General features: G+C 41.1%; 1 protein-coding gene across 3 annotated transcripts; it reads right to left on the minus strand.

Moving 5' to 3' along the window:
- Positions 1-17: 17 nt before the first annotated feature.
- Positions 18-7,340, minus strand: LOC117934432 (mitochondrial import inner membrane translocase subunit TIM14-3-like). 3 transcript variants are annotated; one of them, XM_034856107.1, is made up of 5 exons: positions 7,010-7,340; positions 6,661-6,706; positions 1,473-1,581; positions 986-1,164; positions 18-513 (listed from the first exon to the last, which is right to left on the minus strand). In XM_034856107.1, the coding sequence occupies exons 3-5, from the start codon at positions 1,497-1,499 to the stop codon at positions 357-359; spliced, it is 363 nt and encodes a 120-aa protein (XP_034711998.1). In that variant the 5' UTR covers positions 1,500-1,581; positions 6,661-6,706; positions 7,010-7,340; the 3' UTR covers positions 18-356. The 3 variants fall into 3 exon arrangements, with proteins under 3 accessions (XP_034711998.1, XP_034712000.1, XP_034711999.1); XM_034856109.1 differs by lacking the exon at positions 1,473-1,581 and adding an exon at positions 5,571-5,647 and having other exon boundaries at positions 7,010-7,338; XM_034856108.1 differs by lacking the exon at positions 1,473-1,581 and having other exon boundaries at positions 7,010-7,333.
- Positions 7,341-14,382: the final 7,042 nt, after the last annotated feature.

Here is a 14,382-nt window from a genome sequence, read left to right on the forward strand (position 1 = left end):
TAGGGGATAAGCTAATATAAAAATACTAAAAGCTCTATTAAACTTATAATCCAAACTAAGGTGCTATTTGTCCACTCGTTTGTCAATAATTTAAGCTTCAGACAAACAAAGAATTCATAGGATGCCTCGTATATTTAAAATCTCCGAAGCGACACTAAAGGAAGGAAAAATTCGAAACACCCAAGGCATTACTCGCTATCATGTAATGGCGTTGAATGCTTATGATATACCTTTAATTGGTACTAATATAGTGATCAAAAATATCCAAATCAGCTTTATTGTAAAGAATATAGATCGCTTGGTATAACAAATAGTTTTGGAGACCATAGTTCTTTTGGTTGTATCAGATGTATAGCTTAGAATGCAGAACCAGTTCCCTTAGCTCTCCCCATTAAGACATCCTTGGCTTCATTTATCTTGGAAGCCAGATAATGGCTTCCACCGCTATCAGGGTGGTTTGCCACCATCACTCTCCTGTGAGCCTCCTTGATCTTCTCCATCACAGCATGTTCTCTGATAAGTAATAAAATTAAAGGGTTTTCCACAACTCAGTATACATGTGCAAAAAGAAGAGGATAATCAAAGAGTTGATGACTTTCTACTGCATGTTTTTAATCAGAACAAGGATTTCATTGCATCATAACTCAAAAAAAGTATAAAAGCAACCCTAAAGGAAAAATTCACTATAATAAACATGGTTGAGGTCAGAGACTAGGTCCATTAGGAGCGGACAGATTTAATGTGTGAAGCCACCGAATGAAAACAGAGTTGAACGGCTTGAATAAACAAGAAAAATGAGCTTTTCATTTAAACGATTTAGCATGTATACCAAAATAAGTGTTGGGATCACCCAACTGGTCAATTTGGACCTGGCAGATTGATCCCAACCTATGGCAAGGAATGCAAAGTGCAATGACTTGTTACAATTATCTGCCCCCGATGCAAGTAACCCAGAAAAGACTTAAGGAGTAAACTGAGCAAATACCTGACACCGAGAATTAATGCTGCCTCACGCCTCGTCATGGAATGCTGAAAACCACCCTCATAAAATCTTCGAATATGAGGAACTGAAGGGCGAGCTTTGAATGCTTGCCACGCTCTAATCATATATCTACCTCCCAAGGCAGCAGTTGCCACAGTAACACCTAGAACTAAAGGAGACTCCTGGCCAGGGAAAGAGGAAAGATGAACAATTGAAGATAAGACTTCAATAAAATTGAAATACACCCTAAACCGATTATCCTCATGACTGCATGCAAGACTTAAAAGATTTGCAAAATCATTCTGCTGTCATAGATTATCGAATTCAACTCCAGGCCAACCATCTAAGAAATGCTTTCTTTTATCTTTTATCCTTTTTTTTTTTTTTTGATTTGTGACTGTCTGCCATGGGTTATACAGCTTTTTTAAATGGTTAGGAGAAACATTGAAATCAATACAACAATAAGTCAAAAACAACAACAAAGCCTTACATTTATACAATTTAGATTTTCCAACATAAGTTAACGTCTGTCATACTTGAGCTCTTTCATGGTCATGTCATCCTCTTTAAAAGTTGCTGTCTTTTCTTACACATGACACCTGCATCCTAGTTCTTATTAGTCTTTTTCTCACCTTAGATCCAAATCAAATCTCATGCAACCTGAATTCTTTTAAAGCCCTACATTTCCATCCTCACACAGGTTCTCCCATGAGTATATTGTCAACTCTGCCTAATAATGTAAAAACCCTTTGCTGCGAAGGAATCCAATGCTAGGCAGACCCCACTTGGCATCTATATTTTGAAAACTATTATAATGTTGCTTTAAATGTATCTAATACATCTTGCTTCTAGGATAGGATGAAAGATGAGATAAACTTATAGAGAAAATTGGCACCTTAGTTCTCATAACAATCCAACGTGAGGCACAAGCTTGTATTTTCCAACCATGCAAAACTTGGAAAATGACAGCACCTCATCAAAGTTCTCATAACTCACTGGATTATTGTGGCAAATACAGATAGCTAAATCAAAGTTTTCCCCATGCGCATCAAAGGCCAACAGTATATGAAAGACATTTTTACTTGGGGTCATTTTTTAAAAGTTTATCTTTGGGAATCCAAACAAAATATTTATCTGAACATACATTTTATATTACAACACTTTATATTGGGAATTACAACCGTGGCTTCAAGGTATGAATCTGGTAATTAAGAGAAAAGGGCAACCCCCCTCTTCATTGATTTTACATTTTAAAAATTACAAGCACAGAGAGAGAAAGAGGCCTAGGATGAAGGAGAAAAGAAGAGAGGATAGAAGATGACAAGAGAAAAGGTGGTACTACTTGCACCCCATCACTTCAGACTGAATATTTAGTACTCAACAAGCCTCAAAAGCCTGATTATTTTTTCTGAAAAAGAGTATTAAAAGAAACTGTTCTTTAAAAACATCTTCTCTAAAATTTTACTTTGTTATTTGGCTTTAATCAGAGTCTACTAAAATCAAAACACTTCAAATATCCCTCACTAAACAACTAGTAAAGAGTAAATATGTCTAGCTACTAATCAATTAAAAAAGACAAGATAACCTAAATATCTATAAATTCCAAGATGCCTCACTAAATTCTAAATATTAAATATTTAAATATATTCTTAAAATAATATATATAAAAAAAACCAAAGCCACATGCACCTTGGTGACAAGAACCTGAAGAAGTTTTCCATGAACCTTCAAACTAAGTCCACAGCGCTTTTGATGATTATTGCATTTAAAGGTTTGGGGAATTCAATTAGAGGCAAGACACTTTGGCAAATCGCTTGCCTAACTTTAGTATGGATGGTGTGGCAAGATTAGGATTTTTGAGGATCAAGGGAGAATGGAAGAGATGTTATGGGATTTACTTCATTTCTATTCCTCTCTTTGGGCCTTTTGTACTGCAGCTTTTAAAGGAGTTCCTCTTAGCGTTTTACAACTCAACTGGACTACGGTTTGTGATTCAAAAGTTTGAGATAGTTGGGGTTTTTTCTTTGTATATAGTTTTCTAAAGTTGGGTGTTTTCTCTTTTGATCAATTTTTCTTTTTGTGGGAAGGACCTCTCATCCTTCTCTTGTATCTTTTCTTCTATTAATACTTTTCTCTTCGTTTCTGATCAAAAAAAATTATACTCCCTTAATTTTGCCCTGCTCATCCTCAAGATATACGTCCTCACACTTTCTGGGGACCTCTATAGAATGGCTGAATAATCACTACTATAATGAGAATTTGTTATCTTAATAATGCACCTTAACACTAATAATCGAGCTAACTCCCAAATCAAATGAGTCCTGAAACAATATCCTTTAGCATTACATTTTGGAAACCTTACTAAATTTTCAAAACACCCAAGGACTGAACAGGGTAGTTCTTCCATCTTAGTCTCCTTTAATGTGGCATAACAAGTTATCTCATCCATTTCAAACCCTTTTTCCTTGTAGGAGCAAAATTCATTTTTCCTTGGGATTGACCACAGTAATTGCAGTTGCACTGACCAATCATTGAAAGTTCTTGCTAAAAACCTTTTTCTAATTAGCATAGGATTCATTAGAGATTTGGCATCACAGTTTTTTATTTTATTGATGGTTGGGGACGAGGTTAGTATGGACAGGCCTTTGTTAGATGGTGCATCTGAAGGGTATTAGCATGGCCTTACCTCGCAAAGAACCCAATGTCAAGTTTCACCACAAAGTCATCCTGCAACTGTCACAATCAAATTTGTTTGTGCTTCAGCCTTAAAGTGGAAAATTTTGAGCTACCTTGTAGATAAGTTGGGCCACAAGATTGACGGCTTTCAATTTACAGTCTTGCACAGCTGTAGCCCAAGGAACTCTACCTAGCACCCTTTACATAGTTATATGGTGCTAGCATCTATCATAGCAGGGGTCACCTTTAAAAATTAGCAAATCCACATATATTAGGCACTGCAGAAGATCCTTGGTTTCTTCAACTTACCTTTCACCACCCGCCAAGCATATGTAAAGCACCCATCCAATTCAGATCTTCATCCTCTTCCGCAACTAATTCAATCCAAATCTAATAGTGTAGCTAAGGCATTGTGGGCTGCCTTGGCAGTCAACTACACACTAGCATGTGACCTGCTGTAAAGCAAGGAGACCAATTGCTTGTCACAAATCATGGAAGTTCAATCTTTTGATTATGATAATTCTCACATTTCCCTTGTCTATCCTTTTGCACATGCATTCCCATGGTTGTCATTGACAGGGTGGTAAATAGACTTCACACCACCATCTAATCGAATTTCATATTCCACCCCCAACCTGTGTAAGGCTCATGCTCAAGCAAGGTTGACTTCAGCCTATGACTTCCAGCCCTCCACAAACATGATAGATCTCATATGCTAATATAGGAGTGCAGAATTGTTTCATATATTCTCTTACTACACTGATACAGAACTTCCTCAAGAAAGAATTGGGCTGTAATTTTCCTGCATAATATCCTTCCAGGTGGTAATTGCACAATAATTTTCCAAGATATTCACTTACTCTGTGCACCACAATTTAGCATACTAAAAGTACTGCAATGATTATTAGAGAACTTGGTCCCAGGTTTGATTTAACACTGCAAAAAAAGATACTGCATCATATTGTGCTGAAATGTCCCCTTTGCATCATGTGTACCACCTTAAGTTCATGCCTTGGACCTTTTGCCCTTTTTTGGTAAGCTCATGGACCCAAAGCTGCTGGCCACATCTACAGTGAGCACATTCAATTACCTGAATTTATCTCCTCAAGGCTTGAACCCATAGCACAAATGTCTTCTCCAAGCCTCTAGAAGGTGCTACTAATGTTCTCCAACTCAAACTATTTCCATCCCATCATACAGTGTGGAAATGCCCTGGATGTTGCTATTCAGTTGAGAAGTTGCAAACACTAGGTCTTGGAGGTGTTCCTTGTTGGTGAGTTTGCATGCAGGCACAGCTTCCCACCACTTTTAAGATCAAGTATTTTCCAGTTAGATACAATCACAGCCCAACCAATTTTCTAATAGTAGACTGTCCAGCACTTACCACCAGCTAGCAAGCTAAGCCTTGAATTATGCTCAACTAGTTTTCCAAATGTTAAGTGTAAACTATGCAGCACTTGAAAATAGCCATAAAGTTAAAACCCTTAATCAAGTAAATATGCAAAGCACTGGACACATGCAATAACACAATTAGACAACAGGGGAATATGCAATAGTTAAAAGGCTATTTTAAAACAGCAATTTTTGTTCTCAAAATTAGCTAGTTTCACCTTCCATGAAGAGCTATTACAACCTTTAGTGGAGTTGCAAGAGGAGAGAATCACCCTGATTTCAGGAATCATATTAGTCCTGACAAATTCCTCTCATGAATTCTCAGCAAGCTACTTTTTCCATCATGTATCTAAAATTTTATACATCCTATATGAGCAGGCTCAACATAGCACCCTTCCTTAGTAGGTCTCATGTTACAAATTAAGATCCCTTACTTGTGGCTCCCAGATTAATACAACAAAAATGCAACATTAACTCTACTGAAATGCTAATTATATCAACCAAAAGAAAGTAGGCCCACCATGAAACAGCACCAAGTGATACCAACATTCTAATACCTTCAATGTCGAGCACCTTTGTGGTTTGCCCTATGTCAACCTAGCATGTGAGAATTTTCAGCTAGAATGACCATAACTCAATAAAAGTTTACTTCTGACAGTAAGAGACTTGAGGGCAACAATAAATAACTACATAAAGAAAGCAAGACAAGGAAGTAGTATCAGAGTAGAGAGGATACATCAAATCTTTTGTAAGGTAAAGGTAAGCCTCTTGTAAGGCAGAGGTAGATATTCTAGTGACTCTGAATAAAAATGGGCAATAGTAGGGTTTCATGAGTTGTTTACTGTTTGTTAGCATGAAATGTCACTTATATGTGCATGTTTTGCACTTGTATGTACAACTGATTATATGAATTGTTATAGGTGGGTTTCACACATGTACAAACAGAACCCACTTCTAAATCAGCACCATAGCCCCATTTGCAGTAGGAGTCTCAGAAAATGCATTCAGACAGTCAATTGTATGAGATGCCTTCACAAACTGGAGATTTCTCATAGAGCTATCCAACTAGGGTGATTCTCAGTCTTTTGACAACTTGCATGCAAGTGTTGAAGAGATGAAGAGATTGCTTCACTCATCCATTATGAGGGAGGCATCTACCATCCACCCCTGCACTTGCCCCACAGACAGACAGTGCAACCCGAGTATTCACAAGAAAGGAAGGACCTCATTAGCCATTGATTTTCTATTTTCTTTTGTGCTAAGTAATTAACTATTCTGTGCAATATGTAGAATATAATTGAAGTTAGAGTTATAAGTAATAGCAAAGACTCTTCTTACATAATTAATTGAAGTTAGGGGCATGAATTTTTTTTTTTATCGAAAGGAAAACTTCCCCCTATTTGCAACTGAAATTAATTGGTGCAAACAGAAGCTCAAACCAAAACATGAGAACATTATCAACAGCAAATGCAAGCATCTACAACATGGTATCCATAATTTCTCAGTCTAAGCTACCCGATTTGAACAATGAAAACTAAAACAATGAAAACTAAAACAAAACATATGAAGAATAAAAGCAATGCCTTGAGTAGGTGAAGCGGTTATCTTACCATTGCAAAATGGCAGAGCTCTGAATTCCAACACCAATTATCTCCACTGCATAAAAAAAATTAAATTGTTGTCAGCAAAAACCACACAAACGAGAAGAAACTTACAACATGGCAACCCCAAGATTCAAAATAAACAATTTCTTCATTTCTTTTCTCTTTTAACAAGCCCTAATGCTTCGTTTGGTTGCTGAGAAAACCGAGGAAAACACCAGAAAAAAATAAATCCAAAAGGTAGGTCAAAATAGAGAAAATAGAATTTTCTTTTCTTTTATTTTCCTTTCCTCCAAGCAACTTTCCGGAAAACCACACAATCAGGGAGAGAACTAGATAACCGAAATCCCAAACTTACATATTCGGATCGTGGAGAATCAAAACACCAGCTTCTTATTCTGTTTCTTTCTAAGAAACTATAATGCTACGTTTGGTTGCAGAGAAAGCAAGGAACAATGGAAGAAATATAGAAACCCACAGACTTGCAAAAACAGAGAGATGAAATTTTCTTTCTGTCTTTTTTTCTTTCTCTCCAAGCAGTTTTCTAATAATAATAACTTGCCGCCTAAGAAAGAAACACGACGGCGATGGTTTCTGGAGGATTCTGGATTTCGGATCCAAAGAGTTAGTGTGGTCCGGCCCGTTTGAGTCAACTCAGTCGGTTGGCCGAACTTGAAGCTAACTCAACCTCGTTCCGGACCTCTGATTTTCGATCAACGGCCAGTCAATTTGGTGGGGTAGCTTTCCAGCTGTTCGAGTTGAATAAATAACTAATCCCTTAAAAGGGTTTAATAGACTTTATCCCTCCCTTGTTAAGTTACGAGCACAACACATGATATTTCTTCAATCAAACTAATATAGTTCAATAATAAAAAGCACAATAAGTTTGAAAGACAATTTATTCAATTTTAAAATTTAAAAAATAATGTGCAAAACACATAATACGTGGAGGAGTAAAGTATATTAAATCCTTTTTAAAATTTATAAAATTTAAAATTCATTAGTATGTTAGTTCTATAATTAAATGATACCTATGCCATAAAAATTAATTATGTAAAAAATGTTATATTCATGGGAATATGTTAAAATATTTTATAAAATATATAAAAACTTAGGATAAAGATAGAATTTCTCATTTAAAAAAAATCAAAATCAATATAAATTGAAATTTATTATGATATTATTTTTAATTATTGAAGAATGTTTGAATTAAATTCACTCCCAAAATACTTTTTCAAAACTAGCATGAAATAATTATTTTCACGTTTCTTACAATATTTTCAAAATCGGACCAGATATTGAACCGAAAAAGCTACTGATTCACGATTCATTGGTTGGACTAGTGGTCGAACTGGTAACATCATAAATATATATTTTATATTTTATTAAAATTAAAATATTTAAAATATATAATTAAAAATTAAATAATATTTATAATATTATTTATTCATTTTTATATAAATGTATTAATGATTTAAACAAAATATATACAATATTTAAATATGAAAATAGATTCAAAATGGTAAAAAGAATAAAAGGTCGTATTTAAATATGAAAACAGATTGAAAATGAAAATAAATGAAAAAATAATATAATATAATATATATATATATATATATATATATATGTAAATCTGTGGGTGTCTATGCCACCCACAGATTTATGCAATGAAAATATGAATTATGCCAAAATTCAAAACAAAGAAGAGGAGTTAGAAAATACACAAGATAAATAATAAGAAATTTAAAGAGAAGGAACCACAAACTTTTAATTACATAAATTTAAAACCATCCATGATAGGAGGTAAAATGAAAACATAAAACAAACTTGAAAATTTATATAGCTTAAAAACCATCCATCATAGGAGGTATAACATATACATAAGGAGATGAATATCTTACAATGGGAGAAGAGAGGAAAGCTTTGAAGAAAGCTTAGGGCTTGGAAGGCTTACATGTTGAGAGAGAAAGAAAAGAGAAGGGAGAGTATAAGTTGAGGAGAGGTGAGAATAAGTGATAATGGAAAGAGATGCTTACAAATGAGGATCGCCTCCTTAAATAGCCAAAAAGGAAATATTAAACAGTACCAATCAGGGGAGAAAACACTGTTTGCTTTTTGACTAACTGTTGTGAATAGTAATCTCGTGCATGAGAGAAGATGGCAGTGCGAGGGTTGGTAATGGAAGAGGTGGAGTGTCAACAACTGTGTTGGCTATGAATGGCAAGGGTGGAGAATGAGTGCGGGCATAGCCTAACGTGGAGGCGGCAGTGGGTGAGAGCGATGGTATTGTGGTGAGGTGTAGGGGAAGAGAATGGAAAGAAAAAAAGAGGTGCGGAGTCAGAGAGAGGGAACGACGGCGGAAAGGAAGCAAAGGTAGCGGTTTGGTAATCACCAGAGATGCGCTGGTGTGGCAAAGGGTGCAGCAGTGGCACTGGCGGTGGGCGATCATGTGCTCTGGCTGGGGAGTGTTGAGGCCTCGCATCCCTGTGATCCACGTAGCTGCTGAATGGACGCACGATCCCAACCAATACTGAGTTCTGGTTCAGTAGTCCCTACAAAAGATGTCCGGACAGGGTGTCCGGACACACCCTCCGATGGTTTTGTCAGCCATGTATCTAGAGAGATTAATCAGTTGGCCTTTTTCTAGGTATAGCAAGCTTACCTTCTTCCTTGTGTGAAGGTTCATATATATAGTGACAGAAGCTCTGCCTCCCTCTTTAATGGTGAGGAGACTTCTTGGCTCGTCATGATGCCTCTAGGTGGTGGCAGGGCCATCATCACCCTACGGGTGGTTTTCAGAGATCTTTGGAGGTGACTTGGCTATCACAGATCGTGGGAGGTGACTTGCCATCATTCCTGTCCTTTCGCTCTGCAGACGACAGAATGTGGGCTGTGGCAGGCTGTCGAAATGAAGTAGTAAGACTTGTTTACTTTGGTCAACGATTCGGACAACAATATATCCGGACAGGATATGGCAGTCGTCCGGATGTAGTGTTTGCGAGTGCCGTGTGCTTCTTCCTGAGAGAGTCTAGATAGGAGAAGTGCGCCACGTGCCCTCTTGGGGGAATCCGGATGAAGCTGATCCGGATAGAAATGCGTGCCACGTGTCATCAGGGAGAGGGGTCCCTACAATGCCCCCCTTTTAACCTGCCCATTTTGCCCGGGCAAAATGGGCGAGTTAAAAATGATTGTTTTTGAAACTAAGGTTACTTCTTTCGCTCATTGGGCCACGTGGTGCGAGGAGGCGAAGAGGAAGTAGAGCATTTATGATGAGCCGCCGTCTCTGGGAATTCCCAGGCAGCGTGTCTGTTCAATAATGGCGCAGTTGGGCGTTTAGAATACCGAGAGGCTGTCTCTCATTTAAATAGCGGACGGAGTCCTTCACTCTTGCATTTTGTCTTCTGCGTTTTCTACTGCATTTGCTGCTAGCGCTTTCTCTTCAGCCTTCTGTGTATTCTCGTTTGTGAGTGAGGTTCGAAGGTTTCTGCTAGCAACATTCGTGTCGAGACGGTGACTGTGCCACGGAGTTCATCTTCTTTTCGTCAGCATACAAATTGGTTTCAATGTCTCTGACGGCACATGTGGTATGAGAGCATGTCTTTGACATTTGTCACATTTTTTGACATAGGTTGTCGCATCCTTCTTCATTGTGGGCCAGTAATACCCTTGCAAATGGGCCCTGTGCACTAGAGATCGACCGCCGGAATGATTTCCGCATACCCCATCATGCAACTCAGCTAATACATACAGCACCTCTGAGTGGTTTAGGCATCTGAGGTAGGGACCTATAAAGGATCGCTTATACAAGTGCCCCCCAATCAGGGTGAAGCGGGCGGCTTGTACCCGGATCTTGTGTGCCTGCTTGGGTTCTTAGGGCAGAGTGCCTGTCCGGAGATATTCTATGATGACTTCCATCCAGCCTTTGTCGTCTGCTTGGTTTGCCTTAATGGTATTGCAGGTGGAGGCTTCTACGACGGAAGGGTTAGCTTGCACATGTATAGGCAATAATATGGCTTCTTTGATGGGGAGGGAAGCAGCTATGCCTGCCAGAGCATCCACACGTCCATTTTCAGTCCGCCTGATTTTTTCGATCGTCCATTCGGTGAATTGCTGTAAGGTGTCCCTTACTTTGGTCAAGTATCGCACCATGCGCTCATCTTTGGCTTCGTATTCTTTCTGGACGTGCCTTACCACAAGTTGTGAGTCACTATAGACCCGGAGCCTGGAGACGGATAAAGCCAAGGCGAGGTCCAATCCAAATAGGATGGCCTCATATTCCGCTTCATTGTTAGAGGTGAGGAACCCTAGTCGGATGGCTTGCTCCAAATGTTCTCCAATTGGGGATTGCAGCAGGAGTCCTACGCCGGATCCTGACGACCAGGAGGCTCCATCAACCCGCAAAGTCCACCATTCTTTCTCACTTGGTTCCTTGTGCTGGATAGGCTTTCGGGAGTATTCCAACACGAAGTCAGCCATCACCTGGCCTTTCATGGATAACCGGGGTTGGAACTCGATTCCAAATTCGCTCAACTCTATGGCCCATTGAAGCATTCTTCTGGTTAGGTCCGGCTTGTGCAGTATGTTGCGAAGGGGTTGGTCGGTTAGGACGATCACCGGGTTGGCTTGGAAGTAGGGACGGAGCTTCTGGGCGGCACTTTGAAGAGCCAAGGCCGTTAACTCCACCTTTGAATACCTTGTTTCTACGTCTGCTAACGCTCTGCTGACGTAGTAAATAGGTTTCTGCTCCTTGGGTGAGGGGCAGCGGAACAGAGCAGCGCTAATTGCCCAATCTGACACAACCAGGTACATATACAATTTTTCTTTAGGGAGGGGGTTGCTTAGAATGGGTGGTTGCATGAGGTAATGCTTAATTTTTTCGAAAGCGCTTTGACAGCTGTCCGTCCATCCGCTTGCTCCAGCGTTGCGGATTGCCAAGAAGAAGGGTCATAGTTCATCAATGAAGCGGGCTATAAAGCACCCTAGCGCGACAAGCTTGCTCGTGAGGCGCTGTAATTCCTTTTTGCTTCTCGGGGGTGGTGTTTCCATGATTGCCTTTACTTGATCCGGGCTAACCTCTATCCCCCTTTGGCTGACCATAAATCCCAGGAATTTGCCAGCACTTACACCGAAAGCGCATTTAGAAGGATTCAACTTCATGTCATACTCCCTTAAGAGTTGGAAGACCTCTTGTAAGTAGAGGACATGCTCTTCTCGGGTTTTGCTTTTAACCACGATATCGTCGATATATACCTTCACTGTGCGGTCAACCAGAGGTTTGAAGATCTTCGTCATCAGTCTCTGGTAAGTGGCGCCAGCATTTTTGAGTCCGAACGACATGACTTTGTAACAATAAAGGCCGTGTAGCATTATGAAGGTTGTCTTTTCTTCGTCAGCCGGGGACATGGGGATTTGGTGGTATCCGGAGAAGGCATCTAAGAATGAGAACATCCCTTGCCCAGCAGTGGAATCCACAATTTGATCTATCCGTGGCAAAGGGAAACTGTCTTTTGGGCATGCGTTATTGAGGTTGGTGTAATCAACGCACACTTGCCATTTGCCTTCTTTTTTGGGTACCACTATTACATTTGCCAACCAGTCCGGATATTCCACCTCTTTGATGAATCCGGCTTCCAGCAACTTGTACCACCGAAAATTGTACGTTGAGAGTGACTGGGCTAGCTTGGACCGGCTGTACAATATCTCCCAAGGAAGTAGGTGATGCCCCGTTGAATCCAGACAAGATTCGCCCAAGATTTTCGAGGCCTGTGAGATTGTGTCCCATGTGGCTAATGACCGATGCTTATACAAGATCGGCCGAGCTGCCCGAGTCAATTAAGATGCGTCTTACGTCAAAATTTCCCATCTCCAAGGACAAGATGAGGGCGTCGCGGTGCGGCTGCAATATCTGGGTGGGGTCTACTGGTGGGAAAATGATTGTCCCATCTATGGGGCGAGGGCCTCCCCCAGTTATCCCAGGCCGGATGGAATTGATACGCTCACGCACTAATGCTTCCCGCAACAACCTCTGTCTTTTCCGTTTGGAGTCATGCTCCTCATCCGATGGACCTCCATTAATATAGTTTATAATGGCCTTGGGGGCGGCCGGAGTCGTGGGGGCTCTAGAGTTGTGATTTCAGGAAGCGTCTCTACCTCCGGCCTCTGAGCGGAGGTATTGCTTCAAATGTCTCGCCTTTATAAGCTTTTCGACTAAATACTGGAGGCTCCTGCACGCCTCCGTCGTGTGACCATGCTCCTTATGGAAGGCACACTTTTTACTATGATCTCGTATGGATGGGTCCGTTTCGAGGGGTCTAGGCCACCTGAAATCGAACATGCCTTGGATCATAGGGAGAAGCATCTCATAGGATATGGAAAGGGGTGTGAGGGGTGGCATTTCCAGGCGACTTGGCCCTTCTTGCCTTCGATCGGATGGCCTTGGCCGGTCCGGAAGTTTGGCACTTCTTTCCGCACCATTTCTAGATGCTTGTCCGGCAACCAAGACTTGCTGGGTGGCTGCTCGTACGTCATCTTCGAGCATTGAGTACTTGCTTGCATGCCGGAACAAGTCGTCCATCGTCGTAGGAGGCTTTTTAGCGAGCGATTCGAAAAATGGGGTGCCTGGACAGATGCTTCGCTTGAAGATCTGCAAGACAACGTCCATGCTGTAAGCCTCTACTTGTAGCACGACCTGACCAAACTGCTTCACGAATTCCCTCAATGACTCGTTATCTTGCAGTTTTATGTTTTGCAGAGTGCTGATGTTCTGCTTTTGCCGAGCGGAGCATAAGTATTGTCCCACGAAGACTTCCGACAGGTCCCTGAAATTATCAACAGAGTTGGGAGGTAGGCGGTGAAACCATGAGAGGGCCTGCCCTTGTAGGCTGGCGGGGAATACTTTGCATAGTAGCGGGTCTTTTCCTATATCGAGAGTCATGAGCTGTCGATAATGCATGATATGGTCGAAAGGATCGCTGGACCCATCGTATGTGGAGAATTTTAGTACGAGGAATCCCCTTGGGGGCTCGTAATGAATAATATGAGAGCAGAAAGGCGTGGAGAGCATGTCGTCTAGCCTTTTGCTGATGGAGCCAATGGGTGGCTCGTTTGGGAGATTTCTCCCAGCTTGTCGTACCGCTTGGTGTGAGGGAACGTTCTGCACCATAGGAGTGACAATAGGGTCCCGGTGCGAGAGAACGTTCTGTACCATAGGGGTGACCATGGGGTCGGGCACGCTTCCCAAGTTGTGGTTACTGGCGGCCTTGGCTTACCAGGCTCCTGGGGGCCCAGTCTCGCACGCATTGCGCCCGACAACTGGGGTCTTCTGTCACGTTGTCTCTTAAACGAGAAACGAGTGGAGTCCGAGCTTTCCTCACGGGGAGCTCGATGCATGGGCGTGTGTGGCTCATGTGGCCTCATATTGCATGTTTCAGGGATTGCTCCTGCTATCCCTGGGTATATTGATTCTGGGTTAGGCCTTGAGTTTGCTACCTGGCCTCTTGAATGCTGACGACGGGGAGGCCCCGTTGATGAAGCTTGGATACGCAGCACCGCTTTTTCTTCTCTTAATCTTTCTGTCTCTTGGAGGAAAGCTTGCAGTTTTCGCTCGCTTGCCAACTGCCTTCTTTCGATGGCTAGGCACCATTCAGAATTATCTTCCTCTCCTCTAGCAGATGAGTGGTTTCTAAAAGGTGTGGTCATCTTTGCCAGTGACTGAATCAGCGAAGTTTTCTC

Source organism: Vitis riparia, chromosome 17 (assembly GCF_004353265.1).
Source record: "Vitis riparia cultivar Riparia Gloire de Montpellier isolate 1030 chromosome 17, EGFV_Vit.rip_1.0, whole genome shotgun sequence".
In the NCBI taxonomy this organism is placed as follows: Eukaryota; Viridiplantae; Streptophyta; class Magnoliopsida; order Vitales; family Vitaceae; genus Vitis; species Vitis riparia.

What these genes read in the sequence shown, in the direction of transcription:
- LOC117934432 (XM_034856107.1), bottom strand. Translation starts at nt 1,499, where the DNA reads ATGTTGGAAAATCTAAATTGTATAAAT. An exon ending in AAAATCTAAATTGTATAAAT is followed by an intron (nt 1,165 to 1,472) that starts GTAAGGCTTTGT and finishes TTCCCTGGCCAG; the next exon opens with GAGTCTCCTTTAGTTCTAGG. An exon ending in GCATTAATTCTCGGTGTCAG is followed by an intron (nt 514 to 985) that starts GTATTTGCTCAG and finishes ATTACTTATCAG; the next exon opens with AGAACATGCTGTGATGGAGA.